Source organism: Meles meles, chromosome 6 (genome assembly GCF_922984935.1).
Source record: "Meles meles chromosome 6, mMelMel3.1 paternal haplotype, whole genome shotgun sequence".
In the NCBI taxonomy this organism is placed as follows: Eukaryota; Metazoa; Chordata; class Mammalia; order Carnivora; family Mustelidae; genus Meles; species Meles meles.
In genome coordinates this window covers 103,565,708-103,589,530 of record NC_060071.1, presented here as the reverse complement: position 1 = coordinate 103,589,530, position 23,823 = coordinate 103,565,708, and the positions used below count along the sequence as shown (strand labels likewise).

Here is a 23,823-nt window from a genome sequence, read left to right as displayed (position 1 = left end):
AGATATTGATCTATAAAACAGGAACAATTCCAGGGCTCCCCAGCAGACCTACTGAATCAGAATCTTTAGGGATAATCTAAGAAATCTGTTTTGAACAAGCTCTCCAATAAATTTCTGATGCTCACTAAAGTCTAAGATGCCCTTAGCTCTCAAGTCCCTTCTTAACCTAGGACTTTCAGAGGCTGAGCATCAATTTTGGCCAAGCCAGGCGTTCGAGGTAGAGGAATTCCATGGGACCAAATGAGACTCCATCTAACCTGATTCCTTGCCACCAATGGCAAGTGGCCTGGATCCCTGCCTCTTCAGCCCTTCTCCAAGCTTATCCTTATCACAGTCAGAGTATCTCGGACCTGCCAGAATGAGAGGAAAACTAAAGGATTAGGACCTGGTTTTTGTCACTTGAAAACACAGTTCAAAGTACCAGACTGAACCTGGAAGGCACAGGAATGTGAGGGCTTTTCTTTGTGTATTTTGAGGACAAGCAGGGACATTTTGGCAGCCAAATCCCAAAACCAAGACAGAATCACAAAGCCCCTTTCATTTCCCAGTTACCCATTCAGTTGCTGTTGGGTCTAGCCCCCCCACCCCACTATACAGCCAAACATCTGCTAAAAGTTCCCGGAGCCAGGTCACCCAAAATGCAGACTGGTAATTCATGGACTCTTTTGTTCTTTAAAAAATGGACACTTTTGAGAAATTGATGACCACCAGAATCCCTCTCTTCAACACCATCAAAAAGCATACAACCCCCAAGATTTTTCATATTTCAGAGGTACACAGGCTCTTTTGAGCCCATCTATGCCCCTCTGCCCATGAGCCCCAGGTTAAGAATTACCATAAACATGATGGAAAATTAAGAACCAGAAATGGCTAAAAATTCTTAGACACACAAGAGCAAAGTCAAGATGGGAATGGGGTGGGATGCTTAAGGAAACAATTTGTATGTGTGCTTTTTATTCGTGTTAATAGAAATTTGACAGAAATGCAGATACATGCAATATTTAACTTTCTAGTGTTTTTATTAATCTAAAGAAGTTTTGTTATTTTAGGGACATTAATAATTGACTACATAGAATTTAATCCGCTCATAAAATAATCATGCTTGGCAAATTTAAGGTATAATCTTCGAGACAATTAAATATTTACTAGTTGAATTTACTTGACAATGTTTTATATTTGCTGTGGGGTATGAAAACAGGTTAGCTTTTTAAGAAGTCAGGTTTAATTTTTTGCTATTGTATATGAAGCATCCCAAAACTGTAAATATTTTTCTTTAAATGAAAAACTATACTTTTAAAAAAAATCCCTTTGTCCATCTCAAGTCCATACATCTCAGAGGACAGGTTCTTGCCCCCTCCATGCTCTTGAGACCTGTTCTAGTTCTTTTGGTACAGTCATTTGGGCACGTAGCAGCAGAAGCATACAGGATGCCCCTACCCACACAAGGCTTGGTCAATGATCGGCCAGCCTTATGCTGAATCTCCTAATTGTAGGCCCCCAGCAGAGAAGGCACTGAATCTCTCTTTTCCTGTAAAATAGTAGTGGCTCCCTGAACTTTGTAATCCTGCATTTTGTACCATGTTCCATTAACTGTAAGGTAAACCTTTTCTTATGCACCATGTCCAATGGACGTGTTCATTTAATGGCAACACATGTCTTAATCACAGTCCTCCGCAGTGGTGCAAGCCTTTCGTTGCTTTGACATCTCTTTCCTCCACCCAACATGCATTAGCAGTTTCTCCTGTCACTCGGCTGGGCTTGTGATGATGGCCAGCTTGACTGTGGATCTCAGCTAGAGTTTCTTCTACATGAGGGCATGGCTCTTCTGTTCATAGGCTCCAGAAAGCAATCAGTTGTGGTTTTGCAAAAACCATGCAATTGTTCATTCCTCCAACCATGCATATCTGCTTCACTGATATTATATTACAGTCCCACAGCTCTGTTTCTGCACCTTTTTGCAACAGGATTTTTTTCAGTGCCAAATAAGAGTGTCATCTTCTGAGGACCTTTTACATAACAGTCCAACTCAATCCTTACAGTAACAACAGTACACTTACCTCAATTGTGATGACGATATGAACAGCTATGACTGAGTTTTGGAAGTATTAGTAACTGTAACTCTGCTGAATTTAGCAGACGCCATCTGATTCCAAAAGATGTTGGAAGGTGGAAAATGTGTGTTCTAGAATCAGTGAAATATGGTTTCCCACTCTTTACCCCCGCCCCCCATCTCCATGTCTCTAGCAGACCAGCAGTCATAACTAAAATGAAGACGAAAAACTAAGAATAGGATAGTGGTAAAAATAATAACAATGTTTTTACTTCCCATAATGTTTTGACTCATTTCCATTACTCTATCTTAAAATGAGGGACTCAATGCTATCTTTCCTCTCACTCACCTACACTATGTCATATTACTTTACTATGATCTTAATAACAGTATCTCATTACAGCTCTTTTTCTTTTCCTCTCTGTTTGTCCCTTTTTTCCCCTACAGCAACCTGGAAGTGAAAGCAAGTGCTCAACTCCTATTTCACCTGTCAATACTATCTAGTACATGACTTAAGAGTTTATGATAAAATTCCTTCCTCTCATTTTTACCATGAATCCCCATAATAACTTAATTGAGTGGTAGAGACAGGAAGAGACTATGATGTTTCTGATGATGAAACTGGAAAGAAATCCTGGAGTGTTGGCAGGGGAAACAACACTGGGATGCAGCCTCCCTAACTAGTATTTACTCTTCTCTGATTTCAAGACCCCTCTGAAAAGAGCCACCCTACAAACAGAAAGCAACTCTCACTGAGATCCCTGAAAGGGTCACCTATCACAAGCCCCCCTTCAGGATGGAAAGGCTTTATTGTGGATTCCTAGAAGCTCAAATCTGCTTACATGTGTTCGATTTACTAAATACTCATTCAGAGACTGTGCATAAAGCAGACCAAGCAGGATGCTGCTGGAGATTCAGGATGAAAGTTCTGGTGTTCCCCTCCAGTGACTCATAGTCTAGAGCTGTTCTCAGTTTGGGGATGGAGAGGCAGAAAGGGAGCATGGACCCTTTTGTGAATCAGATGACATTTATAGGTCATAGAAAATTGTTCCAGATCCCCATACACCCACACAATTCAGCAAATAATTTCTTAGGGTTTATAGAGCTCCTGGATGTTGGATGAGTAGCTCATGTGTGTGTTCTGGAACATCCGGCCACAAAACTCATGGTGGGGGAGCTTTCTGTCATAGTTAGTCCTACCTAAATACAAAGAGACCAAATCAGTCAAATAGTTTAAGAAGAGAGTAATATCCTGCCCTTGGAGCTCAAGGTTTTCTTGACTAATAGCTGCTATTAGTCAAGGGGGGTAGATAGAGTGGCTGGGTTATGGACCTCGGGGCGGGTATGTGCTATGGTGATTGCTATGAATTGTGTAAGCCTGTTGATTCACAGACCTGTACCCCTGAAGCTATTAATACATTATATGTTAATTTAAAAAAACAGCTGCTAGACAAAACGACTTAATCTCACTCAGACTTGTGTTTTGAGTCTTTCTTTCCTGGCAGGGACTGACTGTATTCTCCAGAATGCACAGCCAGCAAAGGCACTATTCAAAAGAGCCAAAGCCCTCCTTGCTGGACTTGACCACAATATTTCCTGGCCCAGCCCTCCATTTCCCCTTTAAAATCCCTATGTAAGACCTCCAGGGCCTCATTCTAAAATCTGACCTGTTCAGAGAGGAGGGCTCCTCTTAAAGAGATTGGGGGACTCCACCCTTCCAGGGACATCTCTAGCCAGGGCTATGGCGACAAGGAGTTTCTGGCATTTGTGAGTTGGCTGGTGGTTGAGGATTTTCCTGTCTTTCCTAACCCTGTAAAAGCAACCAGATTTTTCATTTGACGTTATTAGGATGTCGAGGTGTCACTGAATTGCTAGGGGTGACATGTGGGATCAGAGTCTCATCTTGACCACAGCCCGTGTCTCTGTATCTCGTAAGGACACAGACACCCTGGCTTCTTAAGACCCCGTGTTAATTTGTGAATGTGAATGTGGGATTTTGTTATGTTCCCCACACCCTCTCTTAGGAAAGGGGTCAGTTCCCATCTTGCTTCTCTTTCTGATCCTCAGGCCCAGAGCCATGGGATTTGTTGAAACTCTGAGGTTGCATGCATTTTCTTGTGTCTGTCATTCCTCGTCTCTGGATGTCAGTGCTTCAAGCCACACAAAAAGGAAGCTCAGATATGGCCTCATTTGGAACACTACTACTTCGACTCCTAGTATTCAAATATAGTGCTTTTGGTTTTAAAAGGGATTTCACCTTTATTGTTATTTTAACAATTGTTATTCCTCTCCAGATAGAGTATCATTTGGGATTGCACAGGAATCAAGCACCTTCAAAGAGTTTAACTGAAAATTCTTTAAAGAGGGAACAACTTGGGCACCTGGGTGGCTCAGTGGGTTAAGCCTCTGTTTTCGGCTCGGGTCATGGTCTCAGGGTTCTGGGATCAAGTCCTGCGTTGGGCTCTCTGCTCGGCAGGGAGCCTGCTTCCTCCTCTCTCTCTCTGCCTGCCTCTCTGCCTACTTGTGATCTCTCTCTGTCAAATAAATAAATAAAATCTTAAAAAAAAAAAAAAAAAGAGGGAACAACTTACAGAGATATACCCGCGTCCAATCAGGAAAACAGAAATTATGCTGACTGTTTTAGTAACAAAAAATTAGTTTAAAAGAGTTGGAGATCTTTACATAGCGCATTGAAAGCCGTCAAATTCATAAGGACAGAAAACAGAATGGAGGTTGCAAGAAGCTGGGGGAGGGGAGTTGTTTCAGAGTGTCAGCTGAGCAAGATGGATGAGAATGTTCTGGAGCTCTGTTTCATGGCAATGTAAGCACACTCAACACTCCTGAACTGTACACTTAAAAATAAATGGTTAGGATGGTAAATTTTATCTGATGTGTTTTCTGACCACAGGGAAAAAAAAAGCATTGAAGAGCTGAATATGTGAAAAGGGCTCCCTGAGGTAACACAGAGAAGTTAACTGCAGAGAAGCCTCAAGGGGCATGTGGGTGGCTCGGTCAGTGGAGCATAAGACTCCATCTCAGGATCGTAAGTTTGAGCCCTACACTAGGTGTAGAGATTACTTAATGAATAAGTAGACAGACAGACAAATTACTATGAAAAGAGGGTGGCATTACTCTGGCCAGGGAAGCAAGAGATGAGCTTAGGAGTGTTATAACCCGGAAGTTCAGAGGCGCTGCCATGCCGATTACGGGTTACCCAGCTGTGCTAATGGCTCAGGAAATCCTGGCTGTTGTGAGGGAACTAGAACAGGAAAAACAAGCAAAGGGAGGACCAGGTCCCTCCTCTTCCTCGGCCTTGCAGGCTCCCTGTGGTACCCAGTATTGGCAGAATTGACAGGAAGTTGTTGGCACAGAGGGGTGTCATTTGCAAAGTCCCAACCCAGCAGCAAAAAGGGCACTAAAGGGTTAGAAGCTTTGATGGATTCCAAAGTCTTAGAGGAGAACATAGGCAAGTAACCATGCTGACATTGGCCTCAGCAACTTCTTTCAAGACACGTCTCCAAAGGGAAGGGAAACAAAAGCAAAAATGAACTTTTGGGACTTCATTAAGATAAAAACCTTCTCCAGAGCAAAGGAAACAGTAAAAAAAAACAAAGTAGCAACCCAAGGAATGGGAGAAGATATATGCAAACAACACTACAGATAAAGGGCTGATAGCCAAGATCTATAAAGAACTTCTCAAATCAACACCCAAAAAACAAATATTTGAGTCCAAAAATGGGCAGAGGACATGAACAGATACTTCTCCAAAGAAGACATACAAATGGCTAACAGACACATGAAAAAATGGTCATCATCATTAGCCATCAGGGAAATTAAATGCAAAAGCACTTTGAGATACCACCTTACACCAGTTAGAATGGCAAAAATTGACAAGGCAGGAAACAACAAATGTTGGAGAGGATATGGAGAAACCCGAACCTTCTTACACTATTGGTGGGAATGCAAGTTGGTGCAGCCACTTTGGAAAAGTGTGGAGGTTCCTCAAAAAGTTAAAAACAGAGCTCCCTATGACCTGGCAATTGCACTACTGGGTATTTGCCCCAAAGATACAGATGTAGTGAAAAGAAGGGGCACATGCACCCCAATGTTCATAGCAGCAATGGCCACAACAGCCAAACTGTGGAAAAAGCCAAGATGCCCTTCAATAGATGAATAGATAAAGATGTCCATATATACAATGGGATATTACTCAGCCATCAGAAAGGATGAATACCCAACTTTTGCATCAACATGGGTGGAACTGGAGGAGATTATGCTGAGCAAAGTAAGTCAAGCAGTGAAAGTCAATTATCATATGGTTTCACTTATTTGTGGAACATAAGGAATAGCATGGAGGACATTAGGAGATGGGAGGGAAAAATGAAGGGGGGGATATCAGTGGGAGATGAACCATTAACTCCATGGTTCCATAGAAACAAACTGATGGTTTTTGAGGGAAGAGGGGTGGGAGGATGGGTGAGCCTGGTGATAGATATTAAGGAAGGCACGTATTGCATGGAGGACTGGGTGTTATATGCAAACAATGAATCATGGAACACTACATCAAAAACTAATGATGTACTGTATGGTGACTAACATAACAGAAAAAAAGTGTTAGGAGCTGAGCAATATAAGCTTAATATGCACAAAAGGTGTGGGGCAAGGTTAAGGGCATGATAAAACCACCACCAACTGGGAACAGCAGGAGGCAGTTACCACCCCAAGCCTAAGGGGTCAGAAGAAGGAATTACTTTATAGAGACCTCCTGAGGGTCAAGGCTGTGGGAAAGGGGAGACCAGTGGGAGTGGTGATCCCCTGCCTAAACTAGAGCCAAGTAAAGAGGGAGCAGGCCAGAGTCAGGGGATAACCCCCTGAACTCTCTCCTCCCACCTGCTCATCTCCTGAAAACCAGCCTCAGCTAAGCCAAACCAAACTGGAAGCCAGAGATCTGTATGTTTAGTATTCATTTTATGAAAATAGAACCTACCATATACACATATCTGTATCTTTGTTTCCCTACCTAAGGACAACAATAACAAAACAGAAATTCCTCCAAGTGAGTACCCATTCTTTCTTAGCAATAACTTGGCATGAAAATTTGCTTTTAAAGATAAAAAATTAGGAAAAAAATAAATGAAAAATTGGAATATTTTTCAAATCTGTCAAATGCCTCATATACGCCACTAAAATACTTGTTGATTTTCATGGCCTCTTACTGTAAAGAGTGGACCAAATGTTTATCACCTGCTTCTCTTGCCCATGGTGGAGTTGCCTTTAGGTTCCTCCTCTAAAATGGGAACAATAATAATACATCTCAAAGGACTGTTTTGAAGCTGAAATGACCAAAAAAAAAAAAAAAAAAAAAAGGTGAAAGTGCTATAAAAAGATGAGGTTTTATTTCCAGTTCCCTTCAGTACCCCCTGGACCTCGGAGCGCCACCATCACCATCACCATCGCCAGCACCTTCGTCACCGCTACCATCATCCTCAGCGTCTCCATGGCTGCCAATAGCATCCCCATTGCCATTATCACCCCTAAAACCATCTTGGCTCCAGGTCCTCAATTTCCCTGCATTTCATTGCCTTTGGGGCCTTCAAAATTTTATTGAGCAACAAAACAAAAAAACACAAAACCCTCTTGCAAGGAAATTAGATGTGGGATTGGGAGTCTGAAGAGCTGCCCTGAGACCTGCTCTGGCCAGTGGCCATTTGTAGGTGCCTTCTGAGTGTCCCAGTTTTCTCATCTGTTAAGCAGGAATACCTACCTTCCTCTGATTGTTCTCCTTTTACCCTTCCAAATCCATTCGTAGTCCGTTGCTGTTCTAGTCTGTGTTCATGAAGGACGACCTTTACAAACTAAATCATCTGAGCGCTCTTGTATGTGCACATGGTTGTATGACTATTGATAGAAGGGCTAGAAAATATACATACTAAGCTTAAGTTACCTGGTTTAAGGGGCAGGAGGGTGAGCATCTGCTTTCAGCTCAGGTCATGACCCAGGGTACTGGGATTGAGTCCCGCTGTAGGATTCTGCTCAGCAGGAAGCCTGCTTCTCCCTCTACCCCTGTCCCTCCCTCAGCTCATGCTCTCAAGGTGCACACACCCTCTCTCAAATAAATTTTTAAAATAAATAAATAAATAAAAACATTATGCTGAGTAAAAGAAATGAGACACAAAAATCATACCTATCTATGATATCATCTGTGTGAAATTCTAGAAAATGCAAAATATGTAGTGGTGGAAAGGAGATCAGTGGTTGGCTGGGGCCAAAAGTGGAGGGAAAGGCTGACCGCGGCAGGGAATGAGGGATCATTTTGGGGTGAAAGAGATATTTGGTGTCTTGACTGTGGTAGTGGTTACAGGGTACATACATTTGTCAAAGTTCAACTACCTGTATTTAAATTGGTATAATTTATATGCAAATTATACCTCAATAAATTTTCAAAATACCCACGGCATATTACAAATGGGAGCTATCTATCAGAGGATCCCAGCTGTGACATTACTATAAATCCATACAACTTGTATGTACACAGATGACCAGAGCCGACGCAGGCCAATGCGCGCATCAGTCTGGTTTGCAGACGATGGCGATGACAACACCAAACTCGTAGGTGATGCGGCCCTTTACAGAAATCCATGACTATTGAAAGGAATAAGAGAAAACTCTACAGGGACCTGTTGGGTGTCACACTTTTAAAAGAATTTTGTGCAATAGGCTGTTGAGTTATAATACAACTTGGTAGGAGAAGGAGAGTGGTCTCAGGGCCACTGTGGCCGAAGAAGTCTGCTAACCCTTCCAGATTTCACTTTCTTCACTTTATAAACTAAAAATAATACTAGCCTTCAAATGCCAAGTTTTCAAGGCCCCTATTGCCATTGAGAAATAATTCCCAAGACATGAGAGGAAACGCTGATGGGCTCAGACACAAAATGGATTTGGCTCCTCAGCCAGCCTTGTGCTAATGGTTCAGGAAGTTTAAAGCAACATGATTAGATCCTTGAGTTCATGGAACTAAGCAAAGCCCCTCTTCTTTATGCCCATCCAGTGGCTCTCATCTGGCCCATTTTCTAGCAACATCTGTGTAACTTTGAAAAAGTTGAGATACCCGAGTCCATCCCTTGAAAGGTAGGACTCAGGGGGTCTGGGGCATGGCCCAGAGAACTGGGTAAGTTCAAAGGGGGACCCTGACAGTTAATGTTGAGCATGCCTCCACTGGGCACTCACCCTGCTCTCCTCAAGCAGCCCAGGTGCCCAAAACTGTCCTCTCAGAAGGATATTCCACTCCCAGACCCCAAAGAAACACAAAACAGCTTCCATACACAGCTGAGACCAGACACACCTAAATTGGGTAAAGGAGACAGAGGTATTAGACGGTGTAGACACCTTTCCATGCTTTCATTCAAAGGGCTTATTCTGAATCTCTTTCCTACTTCCTGAGTATTGGTGACTGAAGTCAGTTGGCAAATAGGACCAGAGAGGCACTGTTAGCACCTTCTGCAATAAAGTTACAAGAAAATGAGACAGCTTCCTGACTTGCCTCTGACACCTTCACATACACCCAGCCTTGAGATCCAGGGTTCTCAAGAGCAAGAATCAGCTCTCCCTTCATGTCCTCGAACAGCATGCACTGGCTGCCTGCTACGTGCAAGCTCGATTCTAGGCACTGGGGACACATGATGGAATTACGGACAAGCCTCTTGCTGTTCTTAGCTATAGTCCAAATCAAAGAGACAAGTACAAAACAAAACAAAAAAGATAGAATCCGATTTTGATCCCTGTAATGCAAGAAAGTAAAAATACGCAGTGATAAAGAGTAAAGGACAAGAGGCAAGCCATGGAGGTGGTTAGATGCACTTAATCTCTAGATTTTGGCACTGCCCCTGGGCTCCAGGATGGTGTACAAAGGGAGAGAAAGATGCATGACCTTATGGATTTGAGGGAAAAGAGTCCTCAAAACCATGTAGGATCCTCTGGCTCCCTAGCAATGTCCCTTGTCTCTCATGTCATTAGCCTAAATGGTGGCATTAGGGGCTGCAGCTGCAGCTGAGCTGGTCTACATCTTGACCTGTACCAACCTCTCAGCCGGGTGGGGCTGGCAGTCACCTCTGATCTCACTGGCATGACAGGCCCCTCTGAATGTCTCGCAGCCCCAATCTCAATAGGCCCATCAGCCCTGGTGGCTCGCAATTCCATGTTCATGTCTTGGAAGAACAGAGGAAGCCTTGGGGATACAAATGAGATCCTCACTCTCTCTGACCACATCTCTGAATTTACTTACATGTGGTCCCCCTCCAGGTTGACCAGAAAGATCCCTCACAGGGCCCCCGGGTGACTTTTTACCAGTGTCCCATACTAGAGGTCAAGGAGGAGCTCCTTGGCCCGACCTCCAGGCATCTAATTCACTTCTCTCTCCCTGGGCTTCCCTAACCGACCATTATCACCTCTCTTCTTTTCCTCTTGCCTTCCTCCTCCAAAAATCCGTGTAAGAGGGTGTGTGCAGGCCTCCTTACCGTAGCTCCATCATCTGCCCAGCCTTCTCACTCACTCAGCATGAGGGGTGAATAGTAAAGACATTCTCTGTGTTGCTGGAGACATTTATAATCTAGTCTTTTAGTCTTGATCTCTACTATGTAAATGGGCACTAAAAACATTTATAAAATCCTTTCTCTCCCTATAAAGACTAGCTTTCAAGTCTACTGTCTTTCTGGAAAACCCTATTTTTTAATGTCAGAAGACAAATCTTAGCTTTTTCAGTTTGTAAAATTTTTTTTTTTAGAGATTTTATTTATTTGTTTGAGAGAGAGCACGCGTGTGCGTGAGCACAAGCGGGACGGGGGAGGGGGAAGGGGAGGGCAAGAGAGAAGCCGACTCCCCACTGGACAGGGAGCCCGACATGACATGGTGCTCTATTCCAGGACCCCAAGATCATGATCCGAGCCAAAGCCAGAAGCTTAACCAACTGAACCACCCAGGTGCCCCTCGCTTTGTATCCTTTTATCCCTTCTCTGAGCAGGTATATTTGGGAAAAAGAGAAAAGCACATTAAATTCTTCCAAGTCATTGCCATCATTACACCTGTTAGGAATCTATCTTAATGGTCTGGATGAAAGAGAAATGTAGCACGCTGACGTGAAGTAGAGAGCAGGAGAGGGAGAGCAAAGTAGGCATATGGAGGAAATATTTTGGAATTAAAATAGAATTGGTTGAAGGATAAGATTGTAGGGGGTGAAGAAAATGAGGAACCAAGAATGACTCCTAAGTGAGTAATAGACAGATGGTCCATTTGGGAATACTAGAGAAGAAACAGCTTTGAGGCAGGAAAAGTCAAGGATTCTGTTTTGCACCCAGTAAATTTGAAATTTCAATTAAACGTCTAAGTGATCATGTCAAATAGGCCACTTAGAAGGGGGTCCAGAGACGATGATAAAAACTTTAGAATCAGCAGCATACAGATGGTGCCTAAAACATTATGAAGAAAGGCTAGGTCCATGCATGGACTGTACCAGGGTGGAAGCTTCTGTAGGCCAAGCCATGTTAGGACAAGGGGGACAAGAAGAATCCCGACCCAGTCCAAACCTACTTCAAGGTAAGCTCTCAGGATTTACTGTAACATTTAAGGTCCAGACTCAGGCACCACAAATCCATCCAGGTTTTAGCTATAACCACAGAGGAGAGAGAAAATGTGTATGTGGGAACTAGGTAATTGTTTTTGTACAAACTTTTATCTGAGAGAAAGTAACAAACACTTGGGATCCTTCATCATGGAGATCATGGAGAAACAAAGCACTCCTGAATAACGGATCTTTCTATCCACAAAACATCTTGTGATGGACCAGTTTTTCAACCCAGAAGCCAGTCAGAGGGTGGGCTCTCTGACTACCCAAAACCATACACTCTAACATTTCTGTTGTTGGGTAGGAACGGGGGGGGGGGGGGGGGGAATAATGCATCGGCCCCTCTGAGTGGGGAGAGGGACAGAGTGCAGCGATGGGGGTGGAGGACCAATACCATTTCCCAAAAAATATCCTCAATTGCTGAAACAAATTTCCATCTGGGTTCCTTGAGAATCACTTCTGAACCAGCATAGTGGAATGGAAGCAAAGCTGGCAACTAGAAGACAAACACACTTAATAAGTGTTTAGGGAAACCTATGTGGACATCACACAAAAGAAGCAGGAAAATAGAAAATGATAAAGAAGACATGATTCTTTAAAACCAACATGTTGGAGCATCTGGGTGGCTCAGTTGGTTAAGTGACTGCCTGCGGCTCAGGTCATGATCCTGGAGTCCTGGGATGGAGTCCCACATCAAGGCTCCCTGCTCAGTGGGGAGTCTGCTTCTCCCTCTGACTTTCCCCCAACTCATGCTGTCTCTCTCATTCTCTCTCTTTCAAATAACTAAATAAAATCTTTCAATTAAAAAAATAAAATAAAACCAACATGTTTATGTAGATAGGGAAAAAGAGAAAAAAGGAAGGCAAGAGGGAGAGGAGGGGTGAGAACAAGGGAGGTGAAAGCTTTTTTCAGGATCCGTTACTATTTAACTATAACCCTCTTGCTCCCTCTGGAGGACAAGGGTATGAATAACATGTCTGTAAATGAAAAACCACTGTAATAAGATGCCCCGGTTTCATTTGGGCGGCAACTTTCTTCACTTTAAAATGCCAGGAAAAAAATAACAAAATAAAATAAGTATCAAATAAAAGGACAAAATAAGGGTAAGAAATAAAAATTTCTCTGACTTTGAGGTACTTTCCATATATTCTGAAATCTGAAGCCCCCAAATTTGAGGTTATTTGTAAGCAAAGCCAGACTACAGCACCAATCAAAAATTTAAGGCAGGCCTTATATAGGATGGGGAAAAGGTACGATACTGCATTAGCCTACATTAATCTATTTCCCATACAGCTCATTGTTTCTTTTGTAAACAGGAAGATTCTTTAGGATGGGTTTTTTTTTTTTTTTTAAGGTTTTATTTTAAAGTAATCTCTTCACCCAATATGGGGCTTGAACTCACAACCCCAAGATTAAGAGTCACATGCTCCACTGACTGAGCCAGCCAGGCACCCCTAAGAGAGTGTTTCTCCTCATATCAATGTAAAGTCGTCTTGGAAGGACCACGTCTGGACTTTGCTTTAGATTTTTTGTATTTTAACAAGGATGTCATTGTTGCCAGGCAACTCTGTACTCAAGATGTAGGTATAACGTGAAAGTTAAATTATCTCATATTTCTAATGACTAGTCTGGTAGTAACCACAGTATTACAATTTGTCTCCCAAGATCTAGCAGCTGAATTAAGAAAACAAGTCAAGGAGCCAAAGACAATGAACCTTCATAAAACTAGTGCTCATGAGACCATTCTTCAAGGTCTCAATACAGTAGTTCAAAGCTAGCAGCCCTGCAACTCATTTTAGGAAGCCTCATTTTAGCCTAACAACAGAAACGGACTCAGATAACATTTGGGCAGAAGGAGCAACGCAATGCCTCAGAGCTGTGGGTTCAATTTGGGTAACAGTGTTTAATAAATACATAGCCAGAAGGTAAATTTCTCTGGCTTAATTAACTATTCTTTCAGAAGAACAAATATCAATCTGGAGCATTATGTGTGGCCACAGGCAATGAACAGATAACATAACACCAACCACACCATGACTAAGTACAAAAAGAGCGAAAATGAGTTTTCAAAGGTGATTTGACATAATTTAGTATACACTAAAAGTGACATCTCAAATCACTTTCAAGTGGTGTCAGGACAAGGGGGGAGCCATTTGGAACAAAAGGTAAAATCAGATCTGTATTGCACTCCATACAAAGGAATGAACTCTAAATGTATCAGATCTGACAAAATTATCCAGGTACTAGAATAAAATACGAGTAAATTCCTCTTCAATTTGGGTGTAGAGACAAAGACTTAAAGAGGCGTAAAGAAAAGACCAATAATCTGACCACATAAAAATAAGTACAATATAGAACAACAATTTAAAAAGCCCAACCACAATAAACAAAGATAAAAGACAATTGCCAGAGTGGGAGAAAGTATTTGCATGGCATATCTATAATAGGTAAAGGGCTCTTGAAAATCAAGAAAGGACCAAAACCCAGTAGAAATAAATGGAAAAAAGATACAGAGACAATTCACCCCTGAAATATAAAAAAGTCCTTAAAAATATGAAAAAAAAGTTAGAGAAATATAAATTAAAGAAAAAAAACAACACTGAGATACCACTTTTATCTATCAGATTGGCAAAAATTAGAAAGTATGATAATACATTCTGTTGGCAAAACCGTGGGGAACTATTCTTGTAAATTGCCAGTGGAAATGAAGATTGATACCATCTTTCCGGGAATGAAATTTGACAACACTTAACAAAAGCTATAGATGCACTTACCTTCTGCCCCCACAATCCCACTTTTAGGAGTCTACTCTGAAGATAAACTTCCAGCAATAAAAAATGAGTAAGCACAAGGTGATTCACTGCAGCACTGCTTGTAACTACAAAATATTAGAAGCAACCTAGATGCTCAATGCCACCAGTAGGGGAATTGCCGAATACACTGAGACACCACACAGTGAAATACTATGCAGCTGTAAAAAAGAGAATGAAGATCTCTGTGAATTTATATGGAGTGACTTCCAGAACATATTAAATTTAAAAAGCAAAATGAAGAGTATTGTATAAGACAGAGGGGATACAACAATATATGTGTGTCTATGTGTATTCATTCATTTGTTCAAAAGAAATGCCAAAAGATTAAACCATAAATTAATGAGTTTTGCCTATAGAAAATGAGTGAGGGGGATGGGTGTCTGGGTGGCTCAGTTGGTTAAGTGTCTTCCTTCAGTTCAGGTCATGGATCTCAGGGTCCTGGGTTCCAGCCCTGCCTCAGGCTCCCTGCTCAGCATAGAGTATGCTTCTCCCTCTGCCTCTGCTACTGCCCCTGCTTGTGCTCTCTCTCTCTGTCACATAAATAAAATCTTTTTTAAAATTAGCATTCCAATTAATAAATGTGGAAGGAATGAAGAAAACAAAGTCACCATTAGGCAAATATCATACGTACTAACTATTGCATAGAAGATCCATTAATGGACGATAAAATCAGGAAGCAAAAGTATTATGAGAAAAAGGATATTTGCATGGTCTCAAAGTATCTCCCTACAAAATACTAATGACAAAGGCAAAAACAGTTACCTTACAGGGCAGAAACCTGCCACACAATATCTTAAGTAATCTAAGTGAACATCTCTAGGAATAAGGCACAGCAAGATCCTGTGCCCTTGAGAGGACACACTGAGGAGGGTTCAACATAACTTCTGTGATGTTCTTGCAGAAAAATACATGAACTCATATCTAATCCTCAGAAAACATTAGAAAAACCCAAATTGGGGGATGTTCTAGAAAATAACTGATCAGTATTCTCCAGAAGTGTCAACGTCAAGTAAGAAAGGAGACAGACATGACAAATACACGCAGTGTGTGTGTGATCCTGGGTTAGATCTGGGACCAGAGGATTACTTCAACATGAGTGGGAAAATTGTTGAAATTTGAATAAAGTTTATAGATTAGTTAAAAGTTGGGTGTCGATATTAATTTCCCTCTTAACTCTGTTGACTATCAACATGACAGAAAGCTGAGTAAAGGTTATATGGGAACTCTGTATTAGTTTTGCCAATCTTTTCTGTATGTGTACACTTATTTCAAAATAAAATTTTTAAAGAATTTTTAAAAAAGTGTTTCTGTTAAGTGAACACATGTTCCACATGGCACATTTCTTTTTTATTTTTAAGATTTTATTTATTTGCAAGACAGAAAATGAGAGGGGAGAGGTCAGAGGGAGAAGCAGACTCCCCACTGAGCAGGGAGCCCGATGTAGGACTCTATCCTGGGGCCTCCAGGATCATGACCTGAGCTGAAGGCAGCTACTTAAACAACTGGGCCACACAGGCACCCCTACAAGGCACATTTCTGAAGGGTATTACATGTGCAAAACCATATTATGACTGCTGGAGGTAAGCTCTGCAGATATTGATGTGTAAATTCTACAGGACGATGTTGGACCCCAGAAAAAAACATCGGCAGGACAATATCTTGTTTAAAACATTGTAAAATGAAATATACCCTCTTTGCCAAGTGCGTAAAATAGTCTTAAAGATGTTCACGAATGAGAATTTTACCCATTATATGATCTGTTTCAGATGGAGGCAGACTGTGAGGTGATCCCTGAGGAGTAATAACTCTTTGAGAGAGTAACTGAATAAGCAAAGAGGGTATCCCACATCCATGGACAGACAACACAGGACTCATATCAAGCTGGGTTTTCTTTTAGCCAACATGGAAAAAAGGACTGTCATAAGACTGCGATCAGCACTGCTCAAGGACGTATGTATATGACCTCTCAAAGAAGTCTACCACTAGCCAGCAAGAAGATGAAAAATGAAAGCATTCTTACCTGGGAAAGAGAAAGGTATATTTCAAGGCTGTTGATAGGAAATGTTAAGTCCTACATTTTTTTTAAGGGAGAAATTTTTTGTGTGTGGAATACCAGATAGGAAATGATTTATACAAAGAACAAAAAGGCAGAGAAGCCTAAAAGAAATACAATTTAGCAAAATTTCCATTTGTTAATGAAAATGAACTTGGCCCTACTGATGCTTAAAATATTTTTTAACAAACCAGCTGCCTAATAATTTATGCCAATCGTATCATTTTATATTTGGCACACAAAGATTTTGTTGCTCTTTTCCCCATATTTGCTTTCTTTTGGTAATGTTTTCTTTGAAAGATCTATTAGCTATTTCCCTTAAAAAGAAAAAACAGAACTGTGAACTAAAACTATGGATAACCAGTGCCCAAGTTCCTTGCCAGTCTGAAACATCAGCTGGAAAAATAGCCACTTAGCTTGACACATATTAAGCCCAGTCTTTAAGAAATCCATCAAGTTTTTATTTATTTATTTTTTGAAGATTTTATTCATTTGACAGAGAAAGAGTAAGAACAAGCACGGGGAGAGGCAGGCAGAGGGAGAAGCAGGCTCCCCACTGAGCAAGGAGCCCAATATAAGACTCGATCCTAGGACCCTGAGATCATAAGCTGAGCCGAAGGCAGACGCTTAACCAACTGAGCCACCCAGGCATCCCTCCAACAATTTTTTAAAGATCTGCAGGAGAGCCACTTCTCTAAAGATGGATAGCCCTCCCAGATATGGTAAACACACATAAAAGGATGTCAGTATAAATAAAAAAAAAAAAAGATCTGTTAACACGAAAAATAAAGTCTGAATGAGAGACTTTACTATTATCACCTCCACACTTAACACACCTGATAAGGATGACTTTTAAGGGTTGCTGTTTTTTGGTGGTTTTTTTTTAAGATTTTATTTTTATTTGACAGAGAGACCACTAGAGAGAAACATAAAGGCAGGGGAAGTAGGAGAGGAAGAAGCAGACTTCCTGCCAAGCAGGGAGCCAGATGCAGGGCTCGATTCCAGGATCCCGGGATCACCACCCCAGCTGAAGTCAGACACTCAATGACTGAGCCACCCAGGCACCCCCGACTTTTAAGTTTTTAAAATCCCAACCCCATAAGACAATTTTTCTTCAGTACGTAAAATCATGTTGCTTTCATTTATGTTTTTCAGTTTCTCAAACTATGGGATCCAAGCTTTTGGGAACTCTAACTACCATATATATACAGTTACACAGTTTGTGCACTGCATAAATGGACCTTATGCCAAAAGGAATGTGACAGCTAGGGAGGGCTGGGGCCAAGGAAAACTCAAGAACATAAATATATCTGTAAAACTATACATAATTTCAGGGGATCCCAAACTCTATGAAGCCCAGATCACAAGTTCAGACCCTTCTGTTCTATTGTTTCTACCCAAATAAATGAGGTTTGCATTTTACCATATTGAGAATTTGTTGCTGGGTCAATCGTACCCCAGACATAAAACTAATTACAAATGTGCCCTTTCCAAGGTAAAAAAAACATTTATCATTATCAAGTTAATTAACTATTTTGTCCTTTGTTACAAAACATAGGTTTTTTTTTTTAATGTGAATAAGATCTTAAGACAGTAAATCTCAAGTATTTTCATTTCTCTTCTGTCCCATTAAAAGGTCACTCTCTGCCCTTTATAAATTTAATAAAGAGCTAACATTATGGAAAGCACATCTAAGAGTAAAAGTCTCAACATTTATAACTTTATGATATCTACTTTATATCATTTTAAAGTTTTATTAAAAATGAGCAGAATTAAGTCAAGCAGAGAGAGTCAAGTATCATATGGTCTCACTTATTTGTGGAGCATAACAAAGAACATGGAGGACATGGGGAGATGGAGAGGAGAAGGGAGTTGTGGGAAATTGGAAGGGGAGATGAACCATGAGAGACTATGGACTCTGAAAAACAACCTGAGGGTTTTGAAGGGGTGGGGAACCAGGTGGAGGGTAATAGAGAGGGCACGTATTGCATGGAGCACTGGGTGTGGTGCAAAAACAATGAGTACTGTTACGCTGAAAATAAATTAATTAATTAATTTTAAAAAATGAGCAGAATTCAGGGTGCCTGGGTGGCTCAGTCTTTAAGCGTCCACCTTCTGCTCAGATCATGATCCCAGAGTCCTGGGATGGAGCCCCACATTGGGCTCCCTGCGGGAAGCCTGCTTCTCCCTCTCCCACTCCTGCTTGTGTTCCCTGTCTCACTGTGTCTCTTTCTGTCAAATAAATAAATAAAATCTTTTTAAAAAATGAGAATTTATCAATTCAATCTATCAGTAATAATAGCTTAACTGAATGAAATGACACAAGAACATACCTTTAAGATACACACATTCATCTGCAAACCCAATTGATCTAATGAAAATATTTGACAATAAAAGGAACAAAAGCATCACACTTAATTTTCGGGATGCAGGTATAAACTTAAATTCAATTCTGTCTGTGACATCACCACCCCATGCTTCAGTATATAAAAGTCCCTAATGTAATAGCTAAAAGAACTCCCACAACAAAAAGTTTTTGTTAATCTCTACATTTTCTTAAAACACTATTAAAGTACTGGTAAAGAGATTTTTTTTTTAAGTGTAAACCCACAATACCAGAAAGAATAGGAGAATAGTTCTGTTTCAGGCAAAATGATTTAGTGGAATGGATAACTTAAGAAAAACTCCTGGGACAGACATCTAAAATTTCTGGATAAAAAAAAAATTAATCTAATTATATTCATGGCTGGGCATTATGAAGAAACACTCCATAGGCCAAAAATGAAGCAGGAACTAATCAAGTGAGACAGCTAAGTGTTAAGAGCTAATAGTTACCACTGATGGTTCTGCTAATCAATGTTAGTGGATTCCAGCTCTTTGGTCTTTATACAAACAAGGGCACTAGAGAAAAAAATCTAGGACTTAGGTAGGATGACAGGTCAGATGAGATGAGACCCACCAACAACTCCCTCAGAAATAAGACAAACACAGAAGGAGATAGGAAGGAAATGTACCTATTTTACCTTAGCTCTGGAAGCAGGGAAGATTCCTCTGGGAGTTTCTCCACAAGCTGGCCCTGCACACACAAACAAAACCTATAGTACCTTTGGGGGTGAAAAAAACTCCAAGGTGAGAATTTAATTTAAAACACTCCTCTGAGGTGCCTGGGTGGCTCAGTAGGTTAAGCCTCTGCTTTCATCTCAGGTCATGATCTCAGGGTCCTGGGATCGAGGCCCGCATTGGTCTCTCTGCTCAGCGGAGAACCTGCTTCCCTCCCTCTCTCTCTCTGCCTGCCTCTCTGCCTACTTGTGATCTCTCTTTCATCAAATAAATAAAATCTTTTAAAAAAATAAATAAAATAAAACACTCCCAAGTGACTGGCAGAAATAAACACAAATCCTAGTGGAACTTTATAAAGCCAGGCCTCCAAGAATTTACAGATAAAGTAAATTATGAATTAAGATAAAAAATTCCTAAGGTATAGGAGAAAACAAATCAGCATACATGACTGACACTCAAACAGAACACAACCATATCAGACTCACAATGTCTGGAAATAACTACACCAACTATATTTAAATATAAAAAGATAGTACTTAAGAGAAGAATAGGCATATGTCATAAGTAGAGTGTCTAGAAATTTAAAACATATAACTGGATTTACAGAGTCAATAAAGAGATGAAAAGAAGACATTGTTGAAGAATTACTATTAAAGATAATTTTGAATTATTCAGAATGAAGGAAGAGTTTAATAAGAGATGAACAAAAGGAAATTTAATAGATACTGAGAACAGAGGGAGAATGTTTAACATATCCCTAGTAGGACTATCAGAAGGTGCTAATAAATAATATAGGGATGAGGCAATATTCAAAAACATAATAGCTGAAATTTTTCCAAAACTTATAAAAGGAACAAATCTTCAGATTCAAGAATCTCGATGAATCCTAAAATGCTTAAATAGATTCACAACTAGACATTACAGAACAACAAAGGGTAGATCTTAATGCAGCTAGAGGAAAAGATTACATCAAAGAAATCAGTCTAATAAAATCAGTTTAATAATGGCTTCTAAAATTCGGAAGACCTACTCCAGAAAGAAGTAAAAGGAATCCTCCTAAAAATGATCTGTGATGCAGAAACCAATGGTGAGCAAAGTAAGTGGAAAATGCATTAGAAAGTCTATACTACTATATAAGGCAATGATGATGATACCAAAATTGTGGGGTTAAATACAGAGAAGTAAAATAAAAAGTAATAGTATATAATTTGGATGATGGGCAAAAATAGCAATCACATTTTGTATCTGTTAAGTTAAACATGCTTTTTAGAATTTCTGGGAGCACAAAAAAATTACTAAGAGAGAGCATCAATTCAATGGAGAAGATGGATTTTAAAACAAAATTTTTAAAAATCTCTATCTGAAAAGAAAGGGGAAAATAGGTATATAAGAAGAACCCTTACAAAGCACAAAATAAGATGGTGGAAAGAACTCCAAAATTTATTAGTAACCACAATAAATTGTAAAGAGCAAATTCTTCAGTGAAAGAAAATGTCCATATCCAGTCACTTGTTTTAGAAATAAAGTATTATCGGGACACACCTACACTCATTCATTTACAGCTTATCCCAGACGGCCTTTGTGCTCCAACAGCAAAGGTGAGCTCTTCAGCAGTATCTCAGTATGGATTTTCCTATTTATCGTAAACATTTCTAATTGTACAAGAGGAACCTGAACAAACTTTTAACATTCTGACTCAATTTCATGGGAATCACTAAAGGCCAAGTGCTAACTACAATCTTCCTCTTAACCTAGCAGCAAAACCTACTGACCTGGGAAGAACAGCAGCTAACCTGGTGGAGGACTCTGCAGACTTGCTTTTGGAATCTCCTTTAAACGTGATGGTGTCTCATGCTGTACCGTCTTTGTTGCCTGCTAGAAATATACATTTCTCAGCAGGTAATCCTACCTTCTACGAAATCCTATTATTTTCTCACACACGCATTTATACTCATTGTTGCCGTACTTTCAATACTGCTGCCCTTCTATTACCTGAAGGAGACACTCATAACTGTTTAATCTTTATGCATGAACGACCTATGCTCCAAATTGATTTATTAGAAAACACAGACTTAAACTTCTTTGTGGATGAACCTACCCAGAAAAATATTAGGAGAAAGACACTGTAACAAGTCTCACACTTCACCTCTAGGATGTGACTCCCTGCAAGGGGCAGATTTGCCATTACACTCAAGAGAGCTTGCTGACTACTTACACATAAGAGAATCAATACATAAACTGGTAACAGGTATGAGTCTGGATCTCAGCAGAAAATCTAATTAAGATCAGTCAGCAGATGAAAGACCTTCCAATACTCTAATGTTTCCTAAAGTACTGGTTATTATAATGGTTGGAACTCATCTCAAAAGGGATAACACAACACAACACAAAATACCCTGGCTGATCACCATGCAAGACAGGCATCTCTTACTAAAATCCTGGCATCCGTGTAACCCCAAAAGACCAAACCTTTGGAGAGGTGAAGTTATATTACAAGATGCCAGCAATTAGATCCAGAGTTAGAAGGCAGCTACTGGAAGATTTCTGGATGCAAACTGCATATGGATGATCTCTTGACTTCTCTCAGCACGGGATGCTGTAAAAAATTTACACGAAGCTACTGACCGCAGTAAGGAAAAATTGGCCACTGTACTGAACCAACATTGGTGTATCAGGGTTATCCAGAAAAACAGAAGCAACTAACTAACGAACGAACTAAATAAATAGAGAGAGAGAGAGAGAAATTGGATCACATGGTTATGAAGGCAAGAAGTCCTGTGATCTGTCATCTCCTCTGCGAGCTGGAGAAACAGGAAAGCCAGGGAAATAATTCAGTCCAAGTTCAAAGATCCCAAAAACAGGAACTTTGATGTCCAAGGGGAAAAGGGGAGAAAATTCACTATCCTTCAGCCTTTTTGTTCTATTTGGGCCCTGAACTGACTTGATGCTGCCAACCCACATTGATAGGGCAGATCTTTACTCAGTCTAATGATTCGAATGCTGATTTGACTTCAGAAATAAACCAGAAATACTGGTAACTTTCTGGGTAACTAAACTCAATCTTTTCAATAGGCAAATTTTTAGATGGCAAACAACATATGGACAGCCAGAAATGTAAATTCTCTATGAGGGGCGCCTTTGTGGCTCAGTGGGTTAAACCCTCTGCCTTCGGCTCAGGTCATGATCCCAGGGTCCTGGGATAAAGCCCCACATCTGCTTCCCACCCCCACCCCCGCTTCCTGCTCCTGCCCCTGCCCTGCCTGCCTCTCTGCCTTCTTGTGATCTCTGTCTGTCAAATAAATAAAATTTTAAAAAAAATCCTCTATGACATTCTATGCAGAAAAAAAAGACTCGTATCCACCAAAACTAGTATTTGGGACCTTTTGTAGGAGCTAGCTTTCGTATCGGAACCTTCAGATATTGACCCTGGAAGAGAACTAGGGAATATATGGCAGAGATTTGGAAGCTGTCTCACTTTATCTAGTTTTACAGGTAAAACACACTCTTTCTTTCACTTTAGATGTGCCTAACTGATGACCCTGACACAATAAATTTCAACACCTGGAGCCAGACTACTCTCAAGTGGCCTCAAATCATAAACTATTTGACAACCCCACAGGGGTATTCTGACCAAAAAAAGATGACTGGGTGGCCACCAATAACTCCATTTTGTGACACAAAATCAATCTGTAATCCAATTAGATCTGTAACATGAAAGCCTATTGGCTACTAGCAGCAAACTGGACAAGGGCTTGTCACCAGGGTAAATGGACACCTGCCTAGAGAAACAGTCTGATATCAGCCACTCTGACTCATTCATCTGCCTCTTAGAAAATGTAATTAAGGTTTTGTTTTGAAAATTGAAACCTTAGCCACTCACAGCGGATCCTAGACTGCCTTCTTTTCTCTGATAGACTCTTTATTTCACTTTGCAAGTGGCCTAGAAATAGGGAGACACCTTACATGCTATGGTTCTGAGAAAAAAGCACAAGAGCTAGACAAAGCCACTAAGCCTATAAAGTTCCACCAAGGTAATCCTCATCCAAGAGATTCAGGAAATTGAACTGAGTAGGAGCCCATTAGAAATAATATTGGTGTCTTGAGAGGAAGCATGTGCTGTTTTAGGAGAAAATGGTGTGATTATATCCCTGCAGACTGCTCTGGCATCTTTAATACTTCTAAAGAGATCTGATAAACTAACAAATCACAAAATTAGGTAATTTGGCTAATA

At 40.6% G+C, this 23,823-nt stretch overlaps 1 protein-coding gene across 3 annotated transcripts in view; it reads right to left on the bottom strand.

The window, feature by feature from the left end:
• Nucleotides 1–1,127: 1,127 nt before the first annotated feature.
• Nucleotides 1,128–23,823, bottom strand: part of TMX1 (thioredoxin related transmembrane protein 1) — a 44,362-nt gene continuing 21,666 nt past the window's right edge. Inside the window, exons 8-10 of one of the 3 annotated variants that reach the window (XM_046007447.1) lie at nucleotides 19,556–19,608; nucleotides 7,295–7,383; nucleotides 1,128–3,860 (exon numbers count right to left, since the gene is read on the bottom strand). In XM_046007447.1, coding sequence (XP_045863403.1) covers nucleotides 3,722–3,860; nucleotides 7,295–7,383; nucleotides 19,556–19,608 — 281 coding nt within the window. In that variant the 3' untranslated portion in view covers nucleotides 1,128–3,721. Of the gene's footprint in view, nucleotides 3,861–7,294; nucleotides 7,384–14,550; nucleotides 14,638–19,555; nucleotides 19,609–23,823 lie in introns of those variants that run through there. The other 2 variants (XM_046007450.1, XM_046007449.1) reach the window with 2 other exon arrangements.